The sequence below is a fragment of the Sus scrofa genome, chromosome 15, assembly GCF_054392235.1.
Source record: "Sus scrofa isolate SSC_HxYL_T2T_F1_AM1 chromosome 15, Sscrofa_HxYL_maternal_Yorkshire_Landrace_v2.0, whole genome shotgun sequence".
Classification (NCBI taxonomy): Eukaryota; Metazoa; Chordata; class Mammalia; order Artiodactyla; family Suidae; genus Sus; species Sus scrofa.
In genome coordinates this window covers 25,238,965-25,265,177 of record NC_139397.1, presented here as the reverse complement: position 1 = coordinate 25,265,177, position 26,213 = coordinate 25,238,965, and the positions used below count along the sequence as shown (strand labels likewise).

The following is a 26,213-nucleotide window of genomic DNA, read 5'->3' as shown; positions in this document are numbered from 1 at the left end:
TTCCTAGTCAGATTCATTTCTGCTGCGCCATGATGGGAACTCCAATTCTCTCTCTTTTATTTGTCAAATTTTACAATGTAGTGTTTGGACCTGGTAGGAAGGTGGGTTAGGGTAGAAGAGTTAGCAGAGAAAGGTGGATATAAATTTCAAGGAAATTGAAAGTCACATGTCCTTTGGAAGTAATCTGACCTATGGTTTAGGGCACAGAATTCAGAACTTTTAGAAATTCTTAGGCTGGACAAATAATAATTAATTAATGATTCATTTATGGATATACTGTATGGTTTAAACCAGAATATATTTGGGGCAAAAAACCCTTCTAAAGTCATACTCATGATTTAGTCTCTCTCCATTATTAAAATTCAACTTATGAAAAGGAACCATAATTCTGAATTTTCACATACTCTCAAATGACTTTGTCATGACTGGCATATCTCCTTATTTTGATAAGCTCTGGTTCTAGTTTTAATAAAAAGAATAAATGAGAACAATAATACAAGTCTGGCTAAGAAGAGAGGTCAGTGACCAAACTAATACAAAAGTTATTATTATTGTAGATGTCTCATTTTTCACCTCCAAATATGTACCGAGAAAACCAAAGAATTTCCTATGCCTCTATGAGGTAAACACAAGGAGTAGAAAAATTCTATTCCTCTTTACAAACATGGCAAATGAATGACTTTTTTCTTTGGTTGTGAGCCTGGCGTATTTGAGGCTGTCTACAATTAGTAGCTCATTAGTAACTGCCAGGTAATTATTGGCTTGCATTCAGATATTGGCAGATGCCTAATAAGACACTTAATGAAATTTTCATCAGTCTTTCTGAGAAAGCCTTCAGGAGAAAATATTTCTGAAAGAAACAACTCTTTCACTTTCCTTCCCCCCTCCCCTTGAGCCTCAAGGTATTTTGAAAATCAAATTTTACAATGTTAGTAACATCATACCTGGATATCTTTTGGCCAAATATCTTACTCTTTAGCAAATTTAGTTTCACTTCTCCTTGCTATATATGTCCATCTACCCAAGTCACCACCAGTACCATGACTGAAAGATATTTCATTTATATGCATTTCATTTTGTATTAAGTTTTCAAAGTAATAGTCATTCACAAATCTGACATAGTTTTAAAATACTGAGAGGACATGAAATCAATAGCTTCTAAAAGATGTTTTTAACTACAATTAATTTTATTCAAACAAAAGGCTTAAACAAAAATGGGTAAATATTTAATGCTAGAATATATTTTAATAATTCACCTAGCTAACCAAAAATCGCTTAAATTTTATTGTACAGTGAAATTTTGGCACAAGGTGATACATTCACAACAACCTAGTGCTTTATAGACATGGTAAAAATGGCTACACAGGAAAAATATTGATTGCTACAATAAAACTTTCAGTTATATATCTACAAATGTTGCAGAACATTTCATTATCGATTCTTCAGAGGAGATAAAATTGCTGAATGCTTAAGTTTAATTTTGATTTGTCAACATTACTTTTGCTTTAATTAAAACACAAAAGTGACCTTTAAATAATTCTTCATTCCAATTGCATCCTGATCAGTTTCTTTATAACTGGAATGCCAACACCTAAATAATGACTCATCCAACTACATTTGGAATAATTCAATGTTCCTACCCTTGAAAGGAACCTCTAAAAGCTTTCTGTCATCATTTTTAGTTAGCAGGATATATTTGTTTAAACAACAACTGAGAAGGACTTGGGTAAAATTATGAAGTGGTGTGACTTGAATGACATTTACTTCTTTATTGCTTATTTATAAAATTTATTTTATTATGCTATAGTCAATTTACTATATTATATTAGTTTCAGGTGTATAACATAGTGATTCAATGTTTTTTATAGATTATACTCCATTTAAAGTTGTTATAAAATATTGACTATATTCCCTGTGTGATACAATATATCCCTGCAGCTGATTTATCTTCTGTAGAGTAGTTTGTAGCTTTTAATCTTCCATCTCTATCTTGCTCTTCTCCACTTTTATTTTTAATTTTTTAAAACTCTGTGGCTTCATCCTGCTCCACACCGGCATACATTTGCAGGACCTTACCTGACAGGATTAAATTATCAATAATCCTCTTTTCCTTACCATCTCACCTCTTTCCTTCCTCTAGGGACTTTGAAAACAATTGTTTAAGCTTAAAGCATGCTAAATTTACTAAGGCTTTATTTGGGATCACTGTGAAACTTTACAAAATATTTAAAGATAAAACACCTAATAACAAAGGTGACATTAGGTAACTACAGATTCTAAAAATTCATTCCTCTTTTTTATTCTGGTAAAAATCTGATTTTTTTTTTTTTTTTTTCCTTTTTGCCATTTCTAGGGCCGCTCCCGTTGCATGTGGAGGTTCCCAGGCTAGGGGTCAAATAGGAGCTGTAGCCTCTGGCCTACGCGGTATCCGAGCCACGTCTGTAACCTACACCACAGCTCACGTTGCCGGATCGTTAACCCACTGAGCAAGGGTAGGGACCGAACCCACAACCTCATGGTTCCTAGTCAGATTCGTTAACCACTGCGCCACAACGGGAACTCCAAAATCTGATCTTTAAAAAGACACGTACATCTAAAATATTTTGAGTGTTCATGTGATCATTTGTGGTTTCTGTTAAATCCACATAACCTTCATCTATATGCCATTCTTCTTTATTATGTCCTTCTCCTTTGCTCTTCTTAATTCCCTCATCCTCAGATATTTTTTCCCTCTAAAACTCTTCCCTAATCCCTAATTGTAGCATAACTTTCAATTCTTCATTCGTTTTATATTTAGAATCTTATAATCTAATCAGAGTTATGAAAAATAGGAAAATAAAGTACCCACAGAATTTTATATTTGTTCATATTTAAGTCATTTCCTAAAATATTACTTTAATTTGAAAGCTGTTTTAAATGTTACACTTTGTTGCTATTTTTGATTAAATAATAATACTTTTAATCATGTATATAGTTTAACTGAAAAATTTTAAATATTAGTCTTTAAAAAATTATATTTTCACTATCTTTAAAAAACCTACTAGATTACAATAATAGCCGTATTTTTATAATCATATAGTCTTGTTTCAATTTAATTAGGATATGTGTATATATTAACTTACAAAAACATCATCCATTTACTATAAAAAGTATAAAAGTGCAATGAGAGAAAACACTAACAATGTCAAAGTGATTTTTATGCATGATTATAGAAATTCTGAATAAATATATCTAATTCTTATATACTATACCAATGTTGTCACAAAGGAATATAATAATATAATTTTAAATTAAGAAATATATTTGATGAAAGTATATCAAGTAAATAAATACATATATTTTTCTAAATAAGTATTTCCTACACTGGTAAAATACTGAAGCATTTGTGCTACTGGACCAACCTTTGTGTCTGTGAGATCCATCCATGTTGCTAAACTCAATGTGATTTTCATCAGCCCAGTAGAGTCTATGGTTGACATAGTCTATTGTTAGTGCCATAGGTCTAGAAATCTTGGTTTCTATGACAATACTCTGATTGGTTCCATCCATTCCAACACGGCCAATGTGAGGATACTCACAGCAGTCAATCCAATACAAATACCTAGAAAAGAAAATCAATAGCCATGTTGTTTATATACACTCAGAAAGTAAAACATCATACAGTATTTCTCCTATTTGCTCAGCTGTTCCCAAATTAATTCTTTTATCTCTTTAAATAGTAACTTGTAAGAAGCCTACTTCAACGCAAACTTTTCCTATGATTTTCCATTAAACATACAGCACACTTTGAAATATTCATATAACTTTAAACATGTTTCCCTTTAGCATACAACTCATATATATAATATTTCTGCAAGTGATAAGAAGTGATAGATGCTAAAAACTAAAATGTAAAGCTTTAAAATTCATCTATAATGTTAGAGGAATAAAACTATCTATCTACCTATCTATGTATCTTCTATTGTTTCCTATGAAAAATTCAAAGTGAATTATGGAGGAGTACATTATATTTGCTCAAATTTCCACTGTTCGATGTAGCTGCCACTAGCCAGTTGTAAATTTTAAGCTTAAGTTAATTAAAATCACACAAAATTAGGTGAAGTGGATTATTTCTCGATCACACTAGCCACTTTCAAATGCTCAATAACTACTTGTCTGTTGGCTACCATATCAGTGTAGTTAGAGAGCACTTCCATCTCACAGAAAGTTCTAGGACAGCACTGATTTAAATTATGTCACTGGAAGTTCTAGAGTAGGATATTTCAGGCAATGGAACAAACAAGTAAAATGAAAAAAGTTATGTTGGTACTAAATCTTATATATATTTTTTAATGATTTTTCCATTATAGTTAGTTTACAGTGATCTGTCAATTTTCAACTGTACAGCAAAGTGACCCAGTCACATATATATATACATATATATACACACATACACATACTTTCTTTTTCTCACATTATCCTCCATCATGCTCCATCACAAGTGACTAGATATAATTCCCAGTGCCATACAGCAGATTCTTATTGCTTATCCAAAATCTAATTAAGGTACACATAAATATGCTAAACATATAGCACACACACACACATATATATTAGCATATGTACATATATATATATATATATATATGCTCTAGTTTTGAACATATTTTGAGAGTCTCAAATCATCAGGTACTAATAGATATTAAGCCCTTTAGAAACAGACTACCCCTGAATCTTGGGAACACTAATATAGCAATTTTTTTCCCTAATAAATGTGCTATGATTATGCCAGCTTCTCTCACACATGATAGATACAACCAAATTTACTTAAGCTTACATACTATTATTTTATATTTTTAAGAACTGAATATAAGCAAATGAAATGTTTAAAGCAGTACTTCAGTAACTTCTGTAATATTAAGAACATATCCAATTTAGTTAATTAGACACAGTCTTCATATGCTCAGTAAGAATTTGAGGCCTGAAAACTTCTCCCTGCCCTTCAAATTCTTCATTATTGCAAACAAACTTCTCTCAATTACTTCCCACTACTGAAATGTGTGATCGAGCTCTAGTTGGAGTATTTATACTCCCACATTTTCACTTCTGTGCTTTTGTCATATCATTTGCCTTGCTCATGCCTCTTCAATTATATGGATATTTTCATTCAGACGTAATTCATATTGCCCCCTCTGTTTTCCACAAATTCTTCTTTGTGTTCACATTTTTTTCAAGATAGTTTGCAAGATTAAATATATTTGAGAAATAGTTTGTTAAGCAAAGTAAGCATCATCTTTTTTATTATAGGACTTAGAACTTTTAATATGTTACATGATATAATGATTCTCTAATAGGAAGCTGCAATATCCCTTCTTTATCAAACAGTTTTTGGTAACACCATTTATTTTCCTAGAGCAGTTCAGAGGAAACACACTTAAGGAAACTATGCCCCTTCTGGTCTACAGAATTTTTTTATCACATGTGTAATTAAATAACACATATATCATGCATATAGGAACCCACAAAGCAGTATGAGGACTGTAATTTCTCAGTTCTCATAATCAGAGAACCTAACTCAATAAATCAGTTGATGGGATATCTCTGATAAACCCCAAAGCCATTTCTAAAAGAATTGAGGAATATCTTAAAACAATGATTCACTACGGCCATACTATCAGATATTGAACACAGAGGTAAACAGATGTGATTTTTGCCTTCAAAGATATTTCAGTGGATCATAAACCACTTAAGAACAGGAATTTTATCTATTTCCTTCCCTCCCTCATCTCATATATATCAATGAAAAGTGTGTTCAATAGCTGTTTATGAAAAAAAAAATGCTTGTATAAATTAATAAAGAAGAAAGCCCATCCTGGTTCTCATTTTTTTTTTTTTTGCAGCAGCAGCAATAACAAAGATCTCTCAGTGAAGACAGTAGAGGTATGTGTAAAACAAATGAAAAAATTAAAGCAGATTACAATAAAACTGTTTCACCATGGAAGCACAAAAGAAGGAATGACAATTTTATCTAGATGGAAAAAGGCGTGAAAAAAATCTTATTCTCACAATAGTTCTTTCAACAAAAATCCTATCTTCAAAACTACATTATAAATTCCTCAGTAACAATGATCTTTTATCTCTTTTGGAATTTAGAACAAAGTAGAACTTAATTACAGACTTTAATATTACAATAGGTCTTGAAGATCATGTATCTTTAGCCTTTCATTTCACTTATAACTGAAACCATAAAATATTACCAGCTTTGTCCTAGTTTATTGTGATACAGTTGGAACAAGGGCTCAAGAGTCTGGATTTATAGACTAGCTTTTTAATGAATTTTTTATATTTAAGATAAAATTCATATTCCATTAAAGATGTTGATTAGTTTTTTTAATTTTTTTTTCTTTCTAAGAAGCACTACATAGACTCTCAGAAGTAACAAAAGGCTTGGAAACAGAAAATAACTTCAAATTCCATGTCCACCTATGTGAATTGGGCACTTTAATTAGCCTTCTGGAGCCTGGATTTATTTGTATGTTCAAAACAGATAATAGCAGTTTCTCCTCACAGAGTCACTGTGAGGATTGAAAGAAAAAACATAGAGAATAAACTTGGAACATTGTTGAACATATAGTAGTATTCAGCAAATATTAGCTATTATTATTTTACATGCACAGTACATGCATTTATATTGATTTAGCGATACCAACCTAACAAGTTACCTGTTGCATCTGGATTGTATGTATGTTATTGCATGATTTGACTGTAAGTGTTATTACCTGATTTGCCTATTTAAGTACTCATCAATTAGAAGAATATTATGACAATTTTCTACTGTATTGAAGGAAAGCATAGTTAGTCCTCAGTACAATGAACCTTCATAAGCTCAGAATTTATTGTGCATCTCTCCTTATCAGTAGCTAACTTCTGATGGCTAAATTTCATTTCCCAGTTCATACTTAAACCTGACTGCTATGAATTTAAATTTCTCAATAAGTCTGTACTAGATATTCTGGTCATTTTAATATCTAAAATGCAACCTCCTAAATATCATCCAAGTACAAAATTTGTTGTAAATAATTAAGGCTGAAAAATGAAAATTTCAGTGAAAATGTCAAAAGGAGAGTTTTAACTTTTACCCATATAATATGAAATATTTACCTAAGATCAGACATGAAAAAAACCTCAGCTCCAAATAATATCTATTCTGTAAGTTATAACCAAGAGTAAACAAAAGAATGTCTTCATGTTACCATAACAACAGGCTTCTATGATTCCTGAGGATGTCTTTTATAGTTGAATATAATATATTATATTTCTTTAAAACAAATTAAAATAGAAGTCTGCTCTCAGCTTTCACTTTTTTTTTTTCTGAATCAGGAAACATACTTCTTCTAGCTGGAATTATTTCTGATTTTGAATTATAAAATTAATTTTTTATATTCATTCCCTGTGTGTTTTTGCCTAAATATGGGATTATAGGCTTAAAAATTGGTAGGAAAAAGGTGGGAGTTTTATGTGCCCGTTTGTGTTAATGAAATATCTCTGTTTTTCCCCCACAGAAATAAAAAACTGAGTTTTCATCCCTGGTATGCCTTTTATTCTCTCACAACAAAAGTTCCCTTATGACTCTTTTCTTTGAAATATGCAGACCATTTATACACAAATATATTGGTTTGTGCATAGATGCAGTCCCAGTACAATGCCCCTGTAACTATGATCCTGTGACCTGTGGATATCTGGTAGCCCATTTATTATTTCATTTAACAATGATTTTAACAGTTTTTATGTGAGCACAAATCATAATTAAGCCATGGCCGTTATGCTAAAGGAATGCACTTGCTAGAAGGAGAAAAACATTTTCACCAACAGTCACCACATAATTTTATGTGTTCAATATGTACTGGCTACTCAGCACAACTGGGGAATATTGCACAGAGGAAGTGATATTTTATACTGTTGCTTCAAAAATAAGAAGTTATTTCATCTGGAGAAAAAGCAGAAGGCCATTCTAGAAGAATTAATAGCATAAGATAAGATTTAGAAGTCTAAAATGTGTCTTTTCCAAATTTATTTGCATTTCCCATATCCATATTAGCAATAATGGATAGAGATGCTGAGTATATAAAGTGTTCTTCAACATACTCTCATTAAAATATATTTCAATGTCAAAATAGCATCTAGTATTATTTTCTTGTGATATTGCTAATAAACTACTAGAAAAGGAAAATAAATTATAAATAATTAAAAAATAAAGCATGATTTTTGGAGTTCCTGTCATGGTTCAGCAGTAACAAACTGACTAGTATACATGAGGATGCAGATTTGATTCCTGACCTCGCTCAGTGGGTAAGGATCTGGCATTGCCATGAGCGTGGTTTAGGTCACAGACACGGCTCAGCTCCTGCGTTGCTGTGGCTGTGGTGTAGGCCGGTGCCTGCAGCTTGGATTTGACCCCTAGCCTGGGAACTTCAATATGCCATGGGTGCAGCCCTAAAAAGCAAAAAATAAATAAATAATAAAAAGATAAAAAGTAAAAAATAAGGCATGCTTGTAATGATTAGGCAGTTTTATTTATTTCTCAAAGACTGGGGGGATGTGCCTGGGCTGGGGATGGAAATCCTGTGAAATTAGATTGTTATGATCATTATACAACTACAGATGTGATAAATTCATTTGAGTAATAAAAAAAATGGAAAAAACATATCTATACTAATTTAAAATTTTATAAAAAGTTAAATTATCATAATTGAAAAAAAGATTTTTTTCTTCTTATGCCTTTTTGGATGGCTCTTGGAAAACATGCTCATGACCTATGATAATTTTCCTACTGGAAACTCCAATGTGATATAATATGGAAAGTAGTTGACTAAAGTTTGGAAATGGGATTAAATTTCCAGTTTAATATAGTATTACCTAAATGATCCTGAGAATTGTCACTTAGCCACATTAAGTCTGAATGTTCTGTACCAAAAGTAAAAGTTTACGAATACAAGTAAATACATCTTTTTCAGAGACTGAGTAAACAGTATAAGCATCTAAAGTGATAAAACACAGAGATAACTTTCTAATTCATAGAATGCTTCTTGTATCTGCCCCTTTGCCTCTGTTCCTCCTATTCTGGGGAAAGCATTTTTCTATTTACATTTGCCCAGGCCAGAAGCCTTGTATGTGGTGGTGGTGTTGTGTTGTATCGTGTTTTGATTTAGTCCTAGCTCTTTTCTGCTCTGAAACGTGATCCAGTATCACAGTTCTACAGTTTCATATATTTAGTTTGCTCCCTTTGTATGAGTTCTCCATTCCTTAGATATGTCACGCTCTTCTATATCTCCTTCCTTTCCTTTTTTTCTGAATTACCTTCTGCTCTGAAGTGTACCACATCACCTAGTTAATTCTTACATCAACAGTCTTGTCCAAGAAGATGTCACTGACCTCAGCTGAGATAGAAACATTTTCTGTTTCCTGTACTTTATATTTTATTGAATTGTATAATTATTTGCTCATCTGCCTAAACATTGGACTGTGAAATACTCAGAGACAGAGATTGTGCCTTTTATTTTTGTACTCTTACCTAGAATAGAGCCAGATATATACTGAAATATAAGTGGAATAAATGAATGAGCAGATGAGTTTTTCTGTTAACCAGTCATATCACACATTCACTTTAGTGTCTATCATAATGTTTTTTGTTATGCTGATGGGGCATCTTAATCATTCAAAAATATAAAATTACATTTTGCACAGTTTTAATATTAACAATATTTTCTATTCTACTGTAATATATATCTCTTCTGCACAAATGATAACTTTTCTAAATATTAAATGTAATGATATTCATGATCTCAAACTTATGATTAGTTAGTATACTGATCCCCAATCAAAAACAGAAGGATTGGGATAATGGATTTCAGCTAAAATTAAATGTAATTAACAGGAAGATTATCTGTCTACTTGTACCTTCTTTACTATTCCTACTAATCAGCTTATCCAAATAGATGCTGTGACACTGGCATATTATCATTAAAAGAAAGGCACCCCAAATTACCTTCTAAGTGTTTAGTTGCTTTATTATGTTAGACAGTCCAATGATCTTTATTGTCCCTTAAATCCTTGCCCTATTCCTCACTGCATATCAGGACAGAAATCATACTTCTCAAAGAAACAGGGATCAGTAGTATGGGCATATTCAAAATATATGCAAATCACAATGGCAATCTGATACAGAAAGGTTCAATTGCATTTTTATTAAATAATCCTGCAATTTAAGCTGCCATTTTTTAAAGGAAAACTGTATAATATTTTAGACAGTTATGGCATTTTCACCCTGAAGCTCATCTCATAAAAGTTAAAATCCAAGTCACCCTATTGTTGCACTCTAGGGAACTTGGAAAATAGCATGAACAAAAAGATGTCATTAAATTTTATCTGTTAGAATCTGTTTACCTTTTATGTGGCTTTAATTATTTCCTAAAAGATCTAATTTTTATGTTTCCTTAGTTATAATATAGCATTTCATACCATAACTCAAATATTATTTAAAAATGAAATCAAGGGAGTCTTTCATAATAGCTACAAAATTTTCGTACTTCACTTTTAATTGACATTTTGGTGGATGGGTTTATGTTGATGATAACTTAAGATTGCTTTCAGTTATGGGGTAATAACTGTAACCTGGGAGAAATAAAACTTAAAGCTAGATGCAGCTGTGCTCACAAGGCTAGGATGCAGCTTTTGCTTTATAAATAGGAAATTCCACAATACTGTTATTATTAACAGGAGCGATACATGCATTTGGAAAATGAAGCATCTTGAATATTACAAAATGAGAAGCTAAGATAGCCATACTGATTTTGGAGAAAAGGACAATGGACACATTAAAATAAATCTCTCCTGATAAAATTCTGAAAGGAAAAAATATTCATATTCTTATGTATGAATGAATGACGATGATTGCCAAATTTAGTATATCTGGCCACTCTTTCTTGAAGTACCTATAAAAATAGACTCTCCTGTGACTCTGTTTTAGTTAAAATAGAATTAACACTTCTGTTGCTATGGTAGGGAAAATATTATAAAAGATAGCAAAATGGTTACATAATTATATAGTGAAAAGTTAAAACTTGTACCATTATCTCAAAAACAGAGTAGTATTTACAGTACAAGTTTTCTAATATTAGGTACTGTTTTTACTCAAATTAATGTTTAAAATTAAGTTTCATGCATTCTATGACATAATCACTTAGCCAGTTAAAAACATTAGAGATCAGAAAACAAAGATACTATATATTAACAAGATGCAAAATCTAATTATTGTATGTGGTATAATAAAAGCAGTGAGTGATCTGGTGAAACGTTTTATGGGAAATTAATTTAGACAGCAGAAAGTGTAGAATACTAGAGTTATCATAATACTTATTACTACAAATGTGTCCAATTTTTAAAAAGCAAATTTTCTCCAAATTTGTTATTTTAACATGCATATTCGGTAGGTTGAACTTCTACAGGGATCATTTTGGAGTGTGTAATCACTCTAATTACAGTACAAAAAATAAATAAATATAAAAAGAAAGACATGGCTTCTGTACCTACCAAAACAACATAATTGAAAGTGAATGATAATGTACTTTGCTATACAGCAGAAACTGGCACAACATTGTAAATCAACTCTAATTTAAAAAAAGTAAAAAAAAAAAAAAGAAAGTGAATGATAATGGTCATAATCTATAGAACTTTAGCAAACATATTCTAGACAGCTTTGACACCTAAATGTGTATTCATCCCCTATCTGAAATCTCCAGCCAGATTTCCATGATCCTCATGAAGACTTGTACTTCATTCTTAAAGAAATACAATTGGAACACAACTCTGACACAAACCTTTCCCACTATGCTTTTCCCTCTGAATGTACGGATAATTCACCCTGTTACTTATTATTCATGGATACTACATATGTCTAAATTAGTTCAGGAATTACATCATCCCTACTCGTGACTACTGCAAAAACTGCAAAACACCATCCAAGAGTTTGGGCTTCGCCTGCCTATAAAGGCATTAAAATTGGTTATATCTGTATGTTTTTCATATCCATAATACATCCATTGATTAGTTAGAAAAAGAGTTGTGTTTAAAATTTTTAAAAATACCAGCTCTAAAATTCCATCATTTTAATGTTTTTTCTTTCATTGTGATATTCACATTTTCAATGAAAAATGCTACATATTTACATTTTTTTTTGGTTCTCAGGTTAAAAGCAACAGATCAAGATTTACCATAATGAACATAATCCACAGTCTTAATCTTTAGTTTAAGATTTTCAATATGTGTTACAAACCCAGCGCGAGGATCTAAAGACAGGTCCCTGGGAAACTTCAGCCTTTTGCTAACGAGTATAGTAGGGTATAAGCCATTGAGTTTGGATACTTCAATAATCCTTTTTTCTGTGTCAGACCAATAGAGGTTTTTTCCAATCCAATCGACAGCAAGGGCATTGGGGACAGCTGTATTATGCACTACCTAACAAAATAAGAATTTTAAAACAGCGTAAATGCCTGGAACAAGAACTAAGCAATTGCTTTGATTTTTTTCAGTGATAGAGAGTTATATTTAAGCATTTGAAAAGAAATTTAGATAAGCACAAAACAGAATAATTTACCTAATAAAATTACTTTGTGAGAAATCACCTAATATATAATCAGGCCCCTAGAAATTCCTGTGGATTTGAGAAAGAGATACCAAAATAGAAAGCTACTGTATGGCTGCACAGTTGTTGATAACATTTTCATTATAGTTTCCTTGTCCTCTCAAAATTTTGGACAAAAGTTCTATCACAGGCCTGGACACACACATATAAAAATGCAAGAAAACTACCAATATTATTAATCAATAACAGGTTCTGGGGGAGATATCAATAGCATTCGTCACTCCCCCAACTGATCTTGCCCTATTTAAAATATCTGCTACAAGGAGAGAGAAAAACACAAGCAAGAACACACATTAAATATTGAGCCTAACCAAAGGGAAGTAAGGACATTGTCATACAACTGGTGTGCTCAATTGCAATCTAGGTCAATATCAAATATAACAAGGATAAAAGCTCTGTATGCACAAATATGCTGCATATGAAATACCTGATAACAGTTATTCTGAATTACCTGTGCCAAACCTACTGATTGTTTTGGCATTATATATATATACATTTCAAGATTTCAGTAATATTTTCAAAGTTGATTGCTTCCATCAAAGCTTTCTATATGATATTATAGATGGCTACAAAAAAGTTAAAGTAATTGATGGGTTCTATCTACTTGAATTTGAACTTCTTTATAATGCATTTTACTACCTATATACAGTGCAAATAATTTTATTTTAAATTTCAAGTTAACATAGAAATGATGCCAGGTCATTTATCTCTAGAATATGATGTATATTTAATTCCGATGCTGTCTATTCAGAACATTCACGATTTCACATGTATGAATTCAATTATTTGTATCTACAGAAAGTTAATTTTAATAGTGCAATAATGTAATCTACAATAAGATAATTAATTTTTTAATTTTTAATTTTTTTTCGGTTACAAATTCTCAGACTCAACAATTGCCTTTCTATAAATTAACACAATTGAATCTCAGGCACTAATCATTCAAGTCAAAAGCATCCATCACATTTTCTAGGATTCTGAATAAGATTTCAAATTTTATTTACTCAACTTGATTTTCACCTTTCTAAAGTAATAGTGTTATAATGAAATATAAGGATTAAAATCTCCAATTTCATATTTAAAGTATATATAAATTTACACTGCACAAATGTGAAATTCAAACCAACTTAATACATTCTATGAGTTGTAGCATTACCACCAAATAACATTTTCTATTCAGTTCAACCACATCAATAAGCTATTCAATAATCCCATCCATGTAATATCTGATTACCTTAATATCACTTCCATTTAAACACATTCTGTTTATGCGACTGCCATTGGGTCGGCTAGAATCAATCCAATAGATAAATTCTTCTCTGTAATCAAAGTCTATACCAATAACATTGTTTAATCCCTAAAAAAAAAAAGAATATGTTTGAATAGTGGTTAACAGAAAATTTTTTTTTAATGTTTTAGGAATACATAAGAATCAGTAACTCCCTTTGAATCTAAATAGTTACAGCTTTACAATAAATAGCATTTGTGACCAATTCTTTTTAAAAGCAACATATGTTTAGATTTCATCTACACCATACTCTTTAAGATGTTACATAATTTATTTGAAAATATTTTCCAAGTAGGAAAATTTTTTAATTACTATAGTTAATGGTTAAAGTAAATATCTAGTAATGTAGAACAAAACTGCTTTTAGAGAGAGAAATGAAAAAATTCTCACTTTAGTTTACCATTAAATATAAATATAAATATAAATCTGATGTTGTTATGAGCATATTATATCTAAATTAGGGATGATCTCCGGATAGACATCTGATGAAAGTCAGAAAAGCGGGTTTAAAAATTAGATTTCCCCAAAAGCCTTTGTCTCAACAACATAAATGAATTTTTTCCCTTCTGTTTTCTTCCTCACACTTCAAGTGGCCCATTAGGCAATGCAGTGCCATATTAGAATTTAAAAGTTAAAAACTCAGGTTGAGTATTTGAGCAAAGAGGAAATGTGTAGTCTACATCTTTGTATTCCATGTGGTGCAAATGCAAGGAGATCCCTCCCTTTAGACTCATGATTAATGCAATTTTAGCAGGTACAAAAATGAACATGAATTCAGCTGGGTTTCTGGATGCCACAGCATCTTCAAGATACCATTTAACTGATTTGATTTGAGGATGGCATATTAGGATTTAGGAATCTTCTTAGCTGTTGAGTTGTTCAAATGATTGCTTAGGGGTTGATTTAATTCTAACCTATTGTTAGAGATCATAGACTGACTACCCCAATGAACTAAGAGAACTTGGATTGACTTTCAAATGTGTTAACGCCCTTACAGGGTTGAACAGTTTATTAATATATTATCTCTTACATATTAAAAAATAATTGATACTGGAGTTACCATCATGACTCAATGGAAACGAATCTGACTAGCATCCATGGGGACGCAAGTTCAATTCCTGGCCTCGGTCAGTGGGTAAAGGATCTGGCATTGTCGTGAGCTGTGGTGTAGTCATAGATGCAGCTCAGATCCTATGTTGTTGTGGCTGTAGTGAGGCCTGTAGCTACAGCTCCAATTCGACCCCTAAGCCTGGGTAGTTTCCTTTTTTTTTTTTTTTGCTTTTTGCTTTTTGCTTTTTAGGGCCATACCCATGGCATATAGAGGTTCCCAGGCTAGGGGTCACAGCTGCTTGCTGGTCTACACCACAGCCACAGCCAAGCAGGATCCGAGCTGCATCTGCAACCTATACCACAGCTCACGACAATGCCAGATCCTTAACCCACTGAGCAAGGCAAGGGATGGAACCTGCAACCTCGTGGTTACTAGTCAGATTCGTTTCTGCTATGCCACAATGGAAACTCCAGCCTGGGAACTTCCATATGCCGCAGGTGTGGCCCTAAAAAAAGACAATACAGACACTTGGAAAAGCTCCAGAGATGAGATCTTCATGGTATCTTTATATCAATATTCACCCTAACTTTGTAGTTAAGTCTCAAATTGTTTTAGAGGTTGTTTATGAGTACTTGCAGTCCTATAAGTAAGGATTAGCACCTTTAAGGAGTTAGTTTTTTGTTTTTGGGATGTGTGTGTGTGTGTGTGTGTGTGGTTTGTTCTTGCCTGGTTTGGGGAAGGATGGTAATTCTCATGCCCAAGTTCAGTTTCTACATCTATTCTCAAAATTCAGAATTTTATAATAACACTGGATCAGATTTGTACACTTCTTTATAAGATTCAGGACAAAGCTAAATTTTTGCTGTTCAGATTTTATTTCTTTCCAACAATCTCTAAGACAAAGGGTGGCCTATGTATGGAAGCAACTCAGAGAAGGTTCTGGCAAATATTTATTTCTTTCTTCTCTTAGCTGGGCTAAATTTAGGGGTGATGGTATTAAAAATCAGAGATTCATATGTTATGCTTTATTTGGCTTAAAAGGAGCAATTTCTTTTTCTTCAGCTCCAGATTATAAAAATAACCTAAAATAGCCTAATTGCATTATGCCCATATGAATAAATGCAATTACTTCTTACTGACAGCATTGCTAATCAAGAATGTTGATTATAAGTGCTAAAATTATGCAACTAATATTTAGTTTCAGATTCAAAAGATTCATTAAATATTTATTTACATGCTAAATACTGGAGGATAACAACTAAATACACGTAAGCATTCATATCTAAGAAAATGTCTATGTAAAATCAATTAAATTTCTAAAACATGGAGTTCCCGTCGTGGCACAGTGGAGACAAATCTGACTGGGAACCACGGGGTTGCCTGTTTGATCCCTGGCCTCACTCAGTGGGTTGAGGATCTGGTGTTGCCATGGGCTGTGGTGTGGGTCACAGACATGGCTCTGATCTGGCGTTGCTGTGGCTCTGGCATAGGCCAGTGGCAACAGCTCCGATTGGACCCCTAGCCTGGGAACCTCCATGTGCTGCGGGTGCGGCCCTAAAAAGACAAAAAAAAAAAAAAAATTCTAAAACATAAATTGAATATATTCCAAGTTCTGTAGAAGGTTTAATAAATTCATTTTAAGAGTAGTCTACAATCTTCTTTCTGTTCAAATGCTTTTCTCACTTGAAAAATAAGGTAAATAGGTTAGAGTTCTGTGATGGCCTAGCAATTCAGATGGGTAAATTAGTCCTATAGGGAAAAAAGTAGAGAAAAACTTGTCTCTGAATTGAGCAAAGATTTACCCACAATCCCCAGTCATGGCAGACTTACCCTATTCCTTTCTTTATAATAATCAATTTACATAATGAAAATCCAATTCCAAATTTAGTAAGTCAACCAACTATTTAAGTTAAAGCTGTGAATGCGGAGAAATTGAAGGTCTGAATGCTGATACATGTATCTAGCCAAAATGGTCATTTTTCTACAGCTTTACTCTTAATCCCCACAGAAAACAGTACAGAGCTCTCTGCAAAATCATATGCAAGGAACATTAAAACAGCCAAGGGCATGGTCAAAATAATACCTAAACTCTAGAGTTATCCCACTGGTTTCAGAGTTGAAAATTGGTTTCATCAAAATCCTATTTGCTTCTTTTATTTCTGTGGCTGAAGTTTTGCACCCTTCAGTTCAAGATGATTAATTTAGGAAATTGTGTTTTGTTTTTCTATTCAATTTTATTGGAATAAAAGGCACTGCCAGAATTGAATTGGATAACATATTGGAAAGCTACTTGATTAATTTTCATTTCCAAAATCCATGTTATTAAAGTACATTTTCTAAATGTGTTGTATATATCTAAGTTATAGCTGTCCTAGCTATAACTATGTTTTAGAATATATAGGTTAAAAAATCTATCAGTTGTTATAATTTTATGTTATAAAGCTTCATGAGATTGTTACTGAATATAATAAAGAGAATAGAATTAACATATTAGGGTAATTTGTTCTTCTTAATTTTCTACACAAAAAACTTCCAAAAAAAAATTAAGGCAAGGAATCTTTTCATTTATTTTGAGTGATAAAAATGTGGAGAGACAAATACTGGTATTATCTATTTCAGTCTGCAAGTGCAGACAAAATCTTTGGGGAAAAAGGTTTTTACTACTTAGAACTCCTTGAAAATTTCTATAATACTACAAAGAAATTGTGGTTAAAAAAAGAATAAGAGTTTCTTGACAAAAATGATGTATTTAAAACAGCCCAGAGGCAAAACTTTAAGGCTTGCCTTTTGTTTCTTGGATCTTTATGTCCTCACTCAGTGTCACCACTAACGAATGCTCTCCAATATCTCAGGTGTCCAGGGTCCGCAGGTACTTACTCATCTTCCTCATTCCCTCCTCATTTCCATAAACTACACTAAGAAACTGTCTGAAATTCATCCCTACTTAGGTCCTAGTGATTGGCAATAGTCTAAAGTTATTACCACCAGGGAAAAAGCACTATAGGAAAGTGTACATTACAATGTCTGGTTGTATGAATGTATAGAGAAAAGAATTATTTTTCTCCACGAAAAACAGTCTCTGATACGAGTTCCCATTATGGCTCAGGGGTAAAGGATCCATGTGGTATCCATGAGGATGTGGGTTTGATCCCTGGCCCTGCTCAGTGGTTAAGGATCTGGCATTGCTATGAGTTACACTGTAGGTTACAGATGCAGCTCAGATCTGGTGTTGCTGTGGCTGTGGAGTAGGCAGGCAGCTGCAGCTCTGATTCAATCCCTAGACTGAGAATTTCCATATGCTGCAGGTGCGTCCCTAAAAAGACAACAAACAAACAAACAAAAACCCACAAGGGGTGGTGGGGTAGCAGAAATATTTTGAGCCACAGGTTAGGAAAATAAATAAAGCAAGGAGCTTCCACTGAGGCTCTGATACAGTTCTTTCATGAAGATAATAAACATTGTTACTATACTAGTTAAATTTGTTGTTCAGCTGAGATTATAAATAGAGTATTCTGACAAGAGAATTTTCTCCCTTTGAGATAGTACAATCTGAGGAAGAAATGCTAAAAATAAAACAAAACCAAAAACAAATCTTAGTAAAGAAAACATAAAAATATCCCTTTTGCAGAGACCATACAAGGAAATCAATAGCTTGCACACCTAAATTTGAAGGTACTGAAAGGCTCGCGCAAGGTATGGAGACACATTCTTAAGAGAAAGTGATAATTTTCAATACTGTGTGAGTTTAAGCTTAAAATTACACTGGGCAGGAAAAAAATAAGTTAATGTAGAAAACCATTTTGGAAACACAAACTTTTCCATTTTAAAGCTGTTATGCAAACTTAAATCTTTGCCCTCATCTCCTAGGTATTACTCATTTCTTAAATAGTCATCTAATTTTTATATTTTAAATTGACTATTTTTACAAATAACATGAAAGTATTTTGTTTTACCCATTATTGTAAGGTGCAGAATTAGAGAAAGAGGAAATATGATACAGTGGATATTGGTGGCACACTCCAAACTCAAGAGTCTAAACCTCACTGACATTCCTGAATAAGACAAGTATACATGAGGTAAGAAGGTCTGAGGGTTCTGGTGAGCTGAGAACATGGGTTTTATATGAAAGTGATAGCTGCTTTGCAACTTGGACTGTGTCCACTCAGGCATGTGAGCCCAACAATGCTACACATTTTTATTTTTTCATTAGTGGACAGAAATCTACATTTTCATGTGAAATTTTCATTTTCAATGAGAAGCTAAAAAATCTCTTTCAGGAAGAGTCAATATCATACTTGCTAATGAATATTTACACTTAAAGTATGACTAAATTCTTAAGCAAACTGAATGAAACTCTTAACTATAGCAGTGGAGGATCTCATGAGTGAGTAGAAAAAATATTTTAGTTAAGTATTTTTCATGTTGCTAAAAAGTCACTGCATGAATGTCTTTCTTCATCTTACGCTCTAGTTTTAATGATTTGATTTTATGCTATAACAATCCACATTTCTATCCTTCCTAAAATGGAAATCATTCCTTTTCATCTCAAATAACATATATAAATAATCTCTGACAACAGAACTTAAAATCAAAATGGGACAGAAGCCCAGATTCTCTTGAAGTGAATGGGTTGAGGGATGAAGATGGTAGAGTTCAATATACCCACTTCATAACCTTTTAATTATGACTGGATTACAATCATACTTTTGCTCCCTTGGTAATTCCAAATTTTAAAGGCTAGGGATCATCAACCCCATTCTATTCCTCTAGTTCTAAGAATGGAAACATGAAGTTCTGGAAGAGGTGTTTATTTTTAAAGCTGGGGTGGGGGAGACAATTTGAGTAATGCACAAAATACCTTAAAAGAGAATTTTATATTTCCCCTAATCTAGCTATTCTCAAGATAGTTTTTTCCTTGCATTAATTATAGTTTGCATCTTTTACTTTGATATGATGTGATGTGACAAGTTAGAGGCCATCACCTGGACAATTCAAACAAAAGAAAATTTATGATAAAAATACATGCTTCAAAAGTTTTAATTATGAGGTTTTGCTACAGCTCCAATGCATATCTGGAGTAACCATATTACATATTATGAAATCATCATGGAAACATCATACCTGTTTCAAAAGTGTGTAGTTGGAGCCATCAGTGCTAATTTTCCTTATCTCATGATGGTCAGCAAGAATTAGAAAAGGTTCTTCATCTACATGCCAAGACAAGAAACATATTATACTTTTAGTATTTATGGTTTTCAACTCTGCTTAGTCTCAGTTTAGTTACTACAGCAATGCAAGTTCAAATGCAGTGCCCTCTGGTAGGATTAATGGTTAAAAAATTTATACTGAGCACCTCAGCTGATAATAACGTGAAAATAAAGCAGATATTTATGCAATATAGGAAATCAAGACAATTCCAAATCCCTCTCTTCATCTCAGTTTTCTTGATTATTAAACTGTCTAATTTATTTGGAATTAGTGGAAAATATCCACTTAAAATCTTATTTTTAAGTAAATTTCAGAAAAGGATAATCTGCACCTATCTTAGAAAACTACAGTACAGCCAAACATTTATAAATCAGAAATTCTCTCTTGATAGTCAAACAACCAGCTATCATCTCAGACAGACTTTGGTAAAAAACAAAAGTTTCACCATCTACATGAACATTTTTCATCCACCTAGTGGCTTCCCTCAAGTAAAATAGTCTTGATTTCCTTCTTGTTTGTCCCACATGACTTTAGTATCTCATTTGTTCTAGGAAAGATAATAAAAATAATATGACTAAGCTTCATATATATAAAGATCAAACTCATTTGAAACATTTGTCTTTCTAAGATGCATTCATATACTTAGTTGCTTGGTAAGAAAAAAATGTTTTCTCTTTGTACCACTGCACCTGCAGCATATGGAAGTTACAGGGCTAGGGGCTGAATTTGAGCTGAAATCGCCAAGCTACACCACAGCCACAACCACAGTAACAGCAATGTGGAATTTGAGCCATTTCTGCAACCTACACCACAGCTTGCAGCAATGTGGGATCCTTAACCCATTGAGCGGGCCCAGGACTGAAGCAGCATCCTCACGGACACTGTATCAAGTTCTTAACCTGCTGAACCACAACAGGAACTCTGGGGTAAGAAAATTTAATGTCAGAACAAAAATTAGAAAAAAAATAAAAGAGGTAGTCACTATATAATTTAATAAGGATTTCATTATAAGTCATTTATTGTTATAGAATGTTGTCCTCTTTGTTTTATGTTCAAACTTACTACTTTCCTTCTTCTAGCCCTTAGTTTCACAGAATATATAATATGTAGCACACTATACTATGTTTCACTGTATTCTATGTCAGGGATTAGAAATGTGTGCCACAGATGCTGGACATCACCTTCTACCAGCGATGGCACTGCCTCTACTCATTCCAGTCTTTCTGTTGAGGCTAAATTAAGACTCAGAACCCTACTTAAGAGTTGGCTTTCAGGTTCAAGGTGCCTGGCCATCTCATCAATATAGTTCTATATTTACAATTATAAAATTAATAAATGGTGTTCCACCTCAATACTTAGGTAGTTCTTTACAACTTAAAACGTAAGAACTTAAACCTTGAAACCCTAGAGAGAAAGAGAAAAATCACCTTTACACTGGTTTTGGCAATGACATTTTTGCCTAAAAACTCCTTTACACTGGTTCTGACAATGATGTTTTTGCCAGACAAAAAACAAAATCAAAAAATCACCAAGTAGGAGTATTAAACAAACAAAAAACTTCTGCAGGCAAAAGAAACCCAGAACATAATGAAAAGGCAACATATGGGATGAGAGAAAATACAAATAACATATATGATAAGATATTATTATCCAAAAATATATAGAGATCATACAAATCAATAACAAAAATAAACTGTCTGATTTTTTTAAATGGGCAGAGGAACTAAATAGACATTTTTCAAAAGAAGATATACAAATGGCCAAAAGGCACATGAAAAGGTGCTCAACATCACTAATCATCAGGGAAATACAAATCAACACCATAATGAGGCATCAGCTCACGCTTGTTCTAGACAGTGCTGTCACATATTCATGTCCCTATTACACAGTTAGGGACAAAGAGATTTGCAGCAGAACAAATTTCTGTTTGTGTCATAAAAATGACAAGAGTTAAGTGCTGGTGGTGAAGGAGGAAAAGACAACCTTTGTGCTCCATTGGTAGAAATATAAATTGGTCCAACCCCTATGAAAAACAGTATGGAGGTTGCTTCAAAAAATAACAAAAATGATAAAACTAACATCCAGCACTCTCACTTCTGGGTATATATCTAAAGGAAGTGAAAACAGGATATCAAAGATATATCTGCACTCTTATATTTATTGTAGCATTATCCACAATAGCCAAATCATGGAAACAATCTAAGTGTCCATCAACAGATGAATAGGATTTGTTTAGCCATAAGAAAAGTAAAATCCTGCCATTTGAAACAATGTGGATGATACTTGAAGATATTACGCTAAGTTAAATACCACCTCCTTCATACGATTCTTTTATGAAAAGTTTAAAAATGAGTGGTTTAGAGATTTTATCTCTTCTTCTCATCCCGTTTCACAAAATGAATGAGATGGGAAGTCATGAACTTGCCAAGAACAACAAAAGGGTAGGGTGGTAGACAAAACAATGTGCTCCAAATAATACACAAATTGATTCAGGAATAAACACTCAAAGAATAAGTGAGAGTAGAATAAAAATTGAAAGGAATTGCTTTGTCTCCATAATGTACAATATTTGAACTAGTTAAAAGATTAACTTTTAAATTTCTATCCCTGTTATTCATTTTATGAAAGTAGATGAGAAAACATCTAATGTTTTAAATGTTGTCACCAACATAAATATGTTAAAAAAAAAACCTGGTAATACTATTTGATTCATTATGCTCAATATCAAGTAAGGGGAATAGAGACATCTTATGTGCCTTTTTTGACCCATTTTATCAGTTACTACAGTATATTGTTTTGCGTAATTTTAGAAAGTTTGATTTTTCCCCTAATAAATCATAATATATTTTAAGTTACAGGCTACATTTTATATAATTTTCTAATTTATAGAGTCAAACATTACTAGGAATAAACAGAAGTTTAATATATTTGCTGAATCACTGGAAAGATTCAAATTGTCTTTTATGGCTGATTTACTGTTATTGTTGTCATATTATTACCATTATTATTTTTTACCTATTGTTCTCCATGGCACATATATATGAATATGTGTGGTATAGAGGAGAAAGAAAAAAATATTAGGGCACTGTCATAACATGCTCTTTAATAGTCCTGGCCAAACCTACTCCCAAGAACTTGTAGTTCAGCAGGAAGGAGTTCTAGAGAGTTCTTTTTACTTGTTCTCAAAATCTAGAAAATTTTAATAATTCACAAGACTACACTGTAATGGTATTTCAAACAAAGTAGTGCATGGACAACACACAAAATCAGAATGACAGATTCCCATGCTAAGGGCAATAAAGAATTTTGATTTCTCAGAAACAGCAAGCGAATTCAAAAAAATAGCTATAAAGTTCAGGATCTATGTGTATAACTGAGGCTGGATCAGTGGATAAATTCAATTCAATACCTGAGAGTGATTTGCAGCCATTTGGGTTATCAGGTTGTATTTCATATCCATCCGTACAGAGGCACTTGTAGGTCCCATATGTATTGATGCATTGCTGGCTACACGGAAAGCCCAAAGAGCATTCATCAATGTCTACACATGTTTTACCATCATCCTTCAGGTGAAATCCAGGCCAGCATTTGCACTGGAGAATGAAAAACGAGCATAATCAATTCATATCCTTGTCACTGTCTCTTTCGATTGGATATCCCTTTAGCATGATTCAACTAAGAAAATCATCTAAAAAAAAAGATAATAGCAAGTCTTTTTGTCCCTCAGCAATTAACCTTTAATAAGTATTACATATATTATGTAAAGTTGAAATTAAAACAGCATTCTTTCAAATATCTTCATTTGATCTTCTAAGGTTGGCAAGATTACAAAGGTTAAATGACATCACTTAGAAAGCTCTATAGCTAGAGAATGGCAAGGAAAACAAAACAAAAGCATCAACTTTTGTTCTTTTTCTATTGTACTATATTGTGTTTTGAGGAGATTTTAACAGTCATAAGGATTAACCCTAATGTATAGCTTTGAAAATTACCAGCATTGTCACTTGTATTATTATGGCATACTTTGTCATAGAGCATTGCAGAAATCTATGACATAGGCATTATTATCCTTAGTTAACCCATGAGAAACCTAGAAGCACAAAGGCGATATTGTCTACATAAAGCTGGTAGGAGATCTGAGGCTGTCTGTAATTTTTAACAAATAGTAAGGCTCAATTAATATTTATTGACTGGGTGTGACTCCTTAACAAAACATGTTAATGTGTGGAGAAATAAAAAATTACCACAGTTTCACTGTCATGACAATGTGCATCAAGTCATCTTTTTTTTTTTTAGCTCTCTATCATGTTTTGTAAGACTGATGATTCTGTGATCTTTACTAACTGATATATCAGTTCTGAGAATAGTGTCATGCCATGTACATCTTTGTATTCCTGAAACTAATACAGTGCTGTGACTGGTCTTGCAATTCTATACTCAGTCCCTTCCAAGTAGGATGTAAGAATTATAATTATACAAAATGAACCTATAATTTGCCAAACGACTATGATCAAAGGCTACTTAGTGGCCTTTGAATAAAGGGACTTGTGAATACTGAAGAGGATAGTGAATCAAGGAGAAAATCTAGGTTGTTAAGAAAAGCTAGTATTTAAGAATTATTCATAATAAACATTTGTGTCTTTGCATCTATTGGTGAAATATTAGAGAGATACATGTGCTTATTAAATAATCAGCAAACAATTAATTGAGGAGTAGAAATTTTTAAGTACAAAAAAAAAGGTGCTCGTTACATGGAAAAGGAACAACTTCATCTGAAAGTGCTCAAAAGTTTCCTAAGTCCTTTTACAAGAAAGAATCCCTTTAACTCCTGGTACTTTTATCTTTAACAATCTATATACCAATACTTATCTAATAATCATAACCAATTTTAAACATTTTTATAATCTCCAAAATGCATTAGGAAGCAAGGAAATCAAAGCAAAAGCCACAATTGAATTTTCCAAATTCTCCTTATCATATCTGAGCCTTGACAATATTACTTTTCCTTGAGAAGATCCCTCCTACTACCTGATTTAGGAAGTTAGGGGGAATTGGTGCTAATGCTATGGCAAAAAGAAAAAAAGAGAGAAAGGTGCTAAATGATACTGAAGTATACACTTAAAAATAGTTAAAATGATAAATTTTATATCATATATTTCACCATAATTTAAAAATTAATTAATTAAGACAAACCTAATAAGCTACAAAAAGTTATCAGTGAAAAGAATTGGAAATTAGATCACATGACCCAGAAACAGAAGACACACAGGCAGACACAGGGTAGGGTTGAATTCAAGGGGTACTTGAGGACAGGTGAGAATGTGTTAAATTCCTCCCAAAAAGAGTATTATGAAAAGAAACAGAATATCAATTCTAAGAGGGTTCCTGAAAATCACTTTGAATGGCTAGTCAGGATTATACAACTATTGTATTAAATAAGTTGGCTTGGATAAAAACACATTTATAGAAAATAAATTTCTTAAAGATAAAATTGATAAAAGTTGCCAAATTAATGTACATTTCTATATACAGATGAAATAAGGATTTTAAGGTTTTTTAAAGATCTGTTTCTTAAAAGAGATTTAAAAAAAGATAATTTCCTTCTTAGTCCATTAACCTGTTTTAACAAAAACAATTTTGTTCCCCATAATTAAAAGCCATTTGTGGGAAATTCTACTAAACCTAACGTTCATAAACTGAATGAAAAAAAATAATAATTTGTGTCCTCAAAGATAAAAGAGATATTCATCTATATTTAATAGAAAGTAACAGTATTGATTATCTTATTTCTAATACACACATTGAAACATTTATCTCCCATAAGTGTATTTATTTTCACATGGTAAGTTATCCTTCCCATCAAAATAAGATTCTTGCTTAAGTTGAGAGTTATTACTCCCTTTTGAATAGTTTGATCTAGTGTATTTGTTTTATAGTAAGCATGTGAATTGTTCACAGTCCAGAAGGTCTAAATTTTGCTTTTATAT

General features: G+C 32.4%; 1 protein-coding gene across 5 annotated transcripts in view; it reads right to left on the bottom strand.

Moving 5' to 3' along the window:
- LRP1B (LDL receptor related protein 1B) overlaps positions 1-26,213 on the bottom strand; it is a 1,884,722-nt gene that overhangs the window by 206,714 nt on the left and 1,651,795 nt on the right. For all 5 annotated transcript variants that reach the window (XM_084998912.1, XM_084998914.1, XM_021076285.2 and 2 more), the window contains 5 exons: positions 23,636-23,819; positions 20,140-20,225; positions 13,914-14,036; positions 12,311-12,492; positions 3,402-3,601 (listed from right to left, as the gene is read on the bottom strand). In XM_084998912.1, coding sequence (XP_084855038.1) covers positions 3,402-3,601; positions 12,311-12,492; positions 13,914-14,036; positions 20,140-20,225; positions 23,636-23,819 — 775 coding nt within the window. The remainder of the gene's footprint in view (positions 1-3,401; positions 3,602-12,310; positions 12,493-13,913; positions 14,037-20,139; positions 20,226-23,635; positions 23,820-26,213) is intronic.